This window comes from Kryptolebias marmoratus, linkage group LG3, assembly GCF_001649575.2.
Source record: "Kryptolebias marmoratus isolate JLee-2015 linkage group LG3, ASM164957v2, whole genome shotgun sequence".
Lineage (NCBI taxonomy): Eukaryota > Metazoa > Chordata > Actinopteri > Cyprinodontiformes > Rivulidae > Kryptolebias > Kryptolebias marmoratus.
Genome location: NC_051432.1, coordinates 23,987,167 through 23,994,010, shown reverse-complemented (window position 1 = coordinate 23,994,010; position 6,844 = coordinate 23,987,167). Strand labels below are relative to the sequence as shown.

The following is a 6,844-nucleotide window of genomic DNA, read 5'->3' as shown; positions in this document are numbered from 1 at the left end:
GCTACCGAAACTTGGCGCAAGTTGTGTAAACAACGGAAGCGCTGTGGACAACGTTGGCCCTGTGTTGTTACTGTTTTTTAAACTTATGAGGATTCTCCTAATACTTCAGGAAGAAAGGCGCAGTGGAAGAAATGCTCTGGATGCCGCCATTGTTGCGCGGAGCAGGACAGCTGTTATCCGCCGGAGATTTCAGGCTTTACAGCGCCTTCAGCTGGGGGACAGACGGCAGAAACGTTGCAGGGTAAGCTAACGCTGTTGTTTATATTCCTACCTTCTGCTCTTTATGCTTGCATCTGGTCACACCCACGACCAATAAGTAAACAGGAGCTAAGCTTGCGCCACCCACGAAGCAGGGCCAACCTCGAAAAAATGCAGATGTAAACGCTCGCAAAGCGAGCCGAGTAGAGTGGAGCCGGGACCTTCGGAGCCCGTGTAAAAGGGGCATTAGAGACAAACAACCATTCACAGCTAGGGACAATTTAGAGTTAGCAATTAAAACTAACATGCATGTTTTTGGTGTGTGGGAGGAAACCGGAGAACCTACAGAAGACCCGTGTGTGCATGCGGAGAACGTGCAGACGTCACACGGAAAGGCCCCGGGCCGGGAGGTGAACCTACAACCTTCCTGCTGTGAGGCGACAGCTTCAACAACTGCACTGCCGTAGGGCTGGAATGTGGTGCTTGAATTCAAACAGACTCGGAATATTAAACGCAGAGGTAATAATCTGCATAGTTTATTACTGAGTGTGTTTGTTTTTAAAGTCTGACGTCCAAATTTGGACAACCTGTCACCATTTAGAGCCATAAACGCTGTCAACATACACCATTTTTCTGTTTCGTAGTGTTTTGTACATGTGTATCATCTATGATAAAAATAACTACTAAACATGCATCATAATTTGTAAATAAATCAGCAGAGTCATGGTTTGTTGCCAACAATTATGAGTTGTTTGTTTGCATTTGAACAGTTCACTTCAAACAACCTTGATGGATATTGAGTCAGTAAAATAATCCCTGGATGTAAACAGAGGGAGAACGATGGAACCACAGATGCCAGGTGGAAAGAGTAAAAGTTAGTTCTTCTTCTTGTTCTTCTTCTCCTTCTGAAAGGAAACAGCGTCTGAAAGCTGTGAGGAGAAGAGTCAATCTGAGGGAGGAAATCAAGCGGTGGAGAGCGTTAAAGCTAAAGTCGTCAGAAATGAGCTGTGCTGAAATATTCTGAGCTCTCTAAAGGTCTAAAAGACTTTCTGTAACTGATTGGAACTCATTTAATTTCATTGTTAACAAAACCCTGATGGGTTTAAACTACAAAAACTCCCAAACAATAATTTTTTTATGTTAGAAGCATAAGAATTCAAACCAAAAACATAGAAAAATGGTGAATTCTGACAGCTATCATGACTCTTTGTCCCACATTTCGCCGGTTCGGATCGGGCCACCTCGAGTCGCGGCGCTCCAGTGACGCTGCTTCCTTCGATGTGCTGACACATTAAAGGATTTACTCTGTTTCTTTTCTTCGAGCAGTTTTTAATTAAAGCCAGATTATGTTTTCCACTTCTTAAAGAAGTCCAGTGGAAATCTCAGGCACAACAAAGTGGAAACAGCTCGGCCGGCGCTAATGCTACTACGCGGACTGGAATGTATGTAATCCTGTGTTGGAATATGTGTGTGTGTGTGTGTGCGCGCAGAGAGCCAAAGACCCGGCATGTGAACTCTTGTTGATTAAAACTTCACTTTCTAGGGGCTGCAGGGGCACAAAACGATGGTAGTGTGGTGTGTTGAGAACACACACATTCACGCAGCTACACACTTAACGTTGTGCAAAGCACCACATCGGACTGGGTGGGGAAAACATCTGAAGAAGCACAATGTGGGTCACTGCTAGAGACAGAAGGAGAGTGTATCTGCTCGGAAACATACGTGTGTGTGTGTGTGTGTGTGTGTGTGTTTGGCAGCCCGTCTGCAGTTCTGCGCTGAGTGTGTGTTCACGTGAACATATGTACGAGGCTGTGTCTTTCTATGTGCGCTCAGCGGCGTCCAGCAGGGGGCTGTAGCCGAATGTCTTGTTTATGTAGTCGGAGGGTTAAAGGTTAGGGGCGAAGGGGGGCGGAGCCTGATTCCACTCTGGGGCCTCCAGTTTGCAACACCATTCAGCCACTTGACTAATGGCTCGGGAGACGAGGGCGTTAAGTCGGAATCTGTTTTTCTGTTTCACCCCTTTTTTGCTTTTTCACACACACAACATTTCCACTACCTGCTGCATTCAGGGCCAAACGGACACATCGGTGCTTTGCTGCTCATAAAACACAAAATTACTGAAAGCGTGAGGACCAAAGGGAGGAAATCTATGGAGGGATGGAGGTTTGTTAGTATGATGAGTGTGTATAGACAGTAAAAGCCACAGTACCTGGAGATCCTGCTAATGATTCTGCTCTACTGACTGCAAATGTACGAGACAGGGACAGTGGCACTTGGGAAAGAAGAGGACAAAAGAAGCAAAGAAAGAAGAGGAGAGTCTGTCAAAGTGCAGAAACAATCAACAGAGCAGAAATAATTCGTCTGAATCTGGAAGATAAGGGACAGTCAGGAACAACCAGCTTTTCTGACACCAATCAGCCGGAAGGTGAAGTTTGGTTTGATTTCGAAGTCTCGCACTCCACAGGAAGGAAGTTCCACTGTTTGACCAGCAGGGGGCTCTCAGATCCCACCACCAGACTGAGTGAGAAAAGCTGAGAATGGTGCTGAAGTTTATGAATGAACTGAGAACGAGGGCATCACTAGGTGGCTTTCTCTTCACGTTTGCTTATGACACGGGGTGACTCTTTACCCTTTACTAATTTCAGGAAAATAAAAGCATTTTAAGATCGGTGAATAATGAATACTATTCAGCGCCGAGGTGAAAACAAAGCAAACATTCAGAGGCAACCAAACAAGTTTCTCACTTTTTTGATAATAGTTTGAAAGTCTAAGATTTTGCATTGGCAACGCTTCACCTCAACAGTTTACTTATCTGTTTTCCATTATGATGATCTCTTAATAACCACTTAATGTAAAATAAAACAAAACTCTGGATATTAGGGGTGTAAGAGCACAGAACTGGTGCACGCTGTCATACAAAGAACACATTCATGCCTAAAAGGCAAATTATTTAAAATATTGTTCTTTATTTTTCTGCCTCAAGCACTCAACCCCAAAGCAAAGCAAGAATGGTGCGCTCTGACGGTACACAGGAGCTCAAAGCCCTGCCTGTTTCCTGTTTGTTTCTAACCAGCTGTGTGGAAAGGTTCACCTGTGATCCACGGCAGCAGCAGAGAGCGAGAGGCGGGCATACGGAAAGTCAAAAGGGTCATTATCGCACACTTTGAGAAGTGCTCTGGTATCTAGTGATCAATAATAAATAATCAGCACCCGTGTACGAACAGCATACCAGCCGCCAACTGAGGAGCTAGGTGTGACTGTTGAACATTTTATTCTATTTTTCATCTCGTAATTTCATTTTCAGAGATAATATTTAATTCTGTATTGCCTTTTTTTTTTTACATCAGGTCCAGACGAAGTTTGCTCCATAATCATCTCAACAAAAGAGAGTCAGCTTTCTGTTTGACGCTTGTCCTGAAGGACGCTGTTTACAGTTTATACTGAATGAATAAGATTTTCATTAAAGCTTCCTCAGAGCCTCCACCAAACTAGAGTGGTTTGTTTTTCTGTCTCTGCTTCTGGAACGAGCATTTGTTGCTTTTTTCTGTCCAACCGAACAGATTCTGAAATGTCACTCCACTACGCACTGATTTATGTGTACCATTACACCCCTACAAGGGTACATTATATGTTAACATAACATTATCAATCATAGTATAACTGTAAGCTTTATCACCGTTATTTAATATTATTATCACAGCTGTCTATTCTTCCTGTATCCTATCGTATAGTATGTTGCTCCAAGTTAACACATGAGAGAAAATCATACTTTTATGTTGTTTTTCTTTCGTTAGTTCCATCTTGTTGGTCATCCATATTGTTCAGTTATGTCCTGTGGATGTCTTGAGAACAGAATAGTAATAAAAGAAAGAAACAAACAGAGATATCTTACCAGGCGACGCCGTCAGAGACATCATCCCGTAGAAGGAAAACGGTCCCGCTTCAAACTTCATTCCCTCTTTTCCCGCCTCCACCTCCACCTTCCCCTGAGACCAAAAACAACCAGGAGGAACTTCAATAAAAGCGAAAGCAATTTTAGATTTGCTTAAAGCTCTTTGTGTTCTTTTAAAACACATTCCTAACCGCAGAGTGGGTCTCTGACAGCGAACTTTCTTCAGTATTTAGAAGAATTTTGCGTCTCTGTGCTTTATGTTTGACATGATGAAAGACGTTACTGAAAATATAAGTGCCCAAAGGGAAAAACTCAGTGAGTAAACTTCTGAGGGCTGAAGGTAGAAAATGTGTTGGCACGAAAACAAAAAAATGAGCTATTTTGGTATTTTAAGTTATGTGTTAATTGAAGGAAAACGGCCAACAGAGTCTGTAATAAACAGAATATTCTCCCTCCTGTCTGGACATATCTGCACGTGTGCAGGAAGCAGAAAAGCTTCACCGGAGTAACAGAAAAAAACGGATTGTGAGACAAAGTTTGATAAGCAGCTGCAGCTTTAATCAATCACACACACACACACACACACACACACACACACACACACACACACGTCTCTCTATCTTTGCAGGGACTTTCCATTGACTTCCATTCATTTCTACACCCTAACTACAGCCTAACCCTGACCCTTACCCTAACCCTAACCATTACCAGTACACACCTAACCCTAAACCAAACCTAAACTCAATTCACACCTTAGTCCTAAACCTAACCCCTAACCCAAAAACATAATTTCTCCTCGTGGGGACCAGGCTTTGGTCCCCACGAGGAGCAGTCGGTCCTCACAAGGTAGTATATGTTAGGAAAATTGTCCCCACAATGTATTAAATACATGGTCACACACACACACATTCACACAGTCTGACTTAGCCAGTTGCTTATCAGCAGAAACAGAAGCTCAGACAACGTGAACGACAATGAACGTCAACTTCCAGGAACGACGTCCCAAAAAATACAAAACGTCAAGGTAGTTTGTTTGAAGTGAAGCTGGTTTTGGAAGTACTTCTAGTCCTTGCAGCGAATCTTACAGGAAAACAATCACTTAGCAAAATATGTTGCACAACTTGAATACATGAGAGGCAGAGAAACACGATGCCTCCGGCAGCTAAAGAGCAGCTGAAGAGTTTTCAGGATGGAAGAGCATCTCTCCTAAATCTGTTCAACGTGAGGATCTTACACGCTATCACCAAAAACCCACAAAGTATCAAAAACTATAAGATTTTAGTAAAAGTATACTTTTACTATTTAAAGACTTCTTAGCTTCACTGAGGTCCAACTTCAGTAGCTGAAGATTGATCAAAACTGGTAACAACTTCCTCTTCAGAAGTCATTCCAACATTAGATTTGATTAGATTTTTTCAGAAACTCCTGCTGTTTGTCCCGTTTTACGCCTCAGCGTGATTGCCCACCTGCAGAATGAGGATAAAATAGTCCACGGGTTTGTTCCTGTGGAAGAGGTAGTGCTCTGCTGCTCGCTTATTCTTCTCGTCGTATTTCAGCTCCTGGATGACGTTCGGGTGCTTCAGTAACCGCAGCAGGATCTTTTCTGACATCTGCACCGGGGAGAACGGCTCCACCTCTGCAGAAACGGACACAAAAAAGTAGATTTGTTACATTTCACGGACTAAATATGAACATTTATTTTTCTCATCGTCGACAAGTTTGAAAAGAGCGGCTAAAATCTAAACTCTGGTTTGATTCCAAGTGATATGAGTCAAACTAGTGTTTTCCCCCAAAAGACTCTGAAAATGTAAGCTTTAAAGTTCATATTTCCACTACTGCAGCATCATTTTTTACTCTAAATTAGAAAGCAACTTTGGAACAGATTGAATAAATCTCTGCAAACACAATCTTTACATCATTTTATTGTGAGGTTTGCTGTAAAAACTTTACATGATTCAAATAAAAATGCAGCATTTCATTTTTCAGGCAGACCTACGGTGGAGGGTAATTCTAACAACAAGGAGGAGCATTAAAACACTGTGAAATAACTGAATTAGCTGATTAATTCTGGTGTATTACCAGTAAAACACCTTAAGCCTAATATTTAAAATGAAAGATGACCTATTTATATTTGAGCAAAATCATAATTAAGGGAGAAATACATCAGAAAACCTGGTGCTTGAATGTACTGAGTACTTACCTGGTACATTCCATGTACTTGTACCCACCAGGGATGTACCTGGTACTTAAAGGGTACAAACTGGGTACTAACAAGGGTATGTACCAGAGTAACAAGTCACTTCATTAAACACAGTCTAGTCCACTGGAGGTACCAGGTATGAATGCAATAATGAATCTTGTTTACATTTTATTGGTGAAAAGAAAGTTAAAAAAAACAACAACAACAACAATCAAATCACCTGAAGGTGTAAGACTTTAGGAGCAGCTTTACATCATGAGAGAAAGTAACACAGAAGCTACGGGAGAATAAAAGTGCTCCTCTCTCTGAACTCAGACATGGGTTGTGTCACCGTGGCAGAAGAAAGGAGCACACACACACACACACACAAAGGTCGGCATTTAAGGCTTTTTGTGTTGATGTAAATAGGCTGTGTGTAAATGTGACAATAATGGAGAAACAAATACACGCTCAACGTACACACACATACAGGACTACATGTATATATATATATATATATATATATATATTTAAAAAAAATTCCCTTCTCACCCTCCGCGGGTGGTCTTTTGTTT

The 6,844-nt window shown here is 41.9% G+C and overlaps 1 protein-coding gene across 2 annotated transcripts in view; it reads right to left on the bottom strand.

Annotated features, from left to right (window-relative positions):
* Positions 1 to 6,844, bottom strand: part of cnnm2b (cyclin and CBS domain divalent metal cation transport mediator 2b) — a 50,902-nt gene that overhangs the window by 3,207 nt on the left and 40,851 nt on the right. Inside the window, exons 4-6 of one of the 2 annotated variants that reach the window (XM_017416809.3) lie at positions 5,557 to 5,726; positions 4,091 to 4,184; positions 2,408 to 2,470 (exon numbers count right to left, since the gene is read on the bottom strand). In XM_017416809.3, the coding sequence (XP_017272298.1) occupies positions 2,408 to 2,470; positions 4,091 to 4,184; positions 5,557 to 5,726 (327 nt within the window). The remainder of the gene's footprint in view (positions 1 to 2,407; positions 2,471 to 4,090; positions 4,185 to 5,556; positions 5,727 to 6,844) is intronic. The other variant, XM_037975004.1, reaches the window with a different exon arrangement.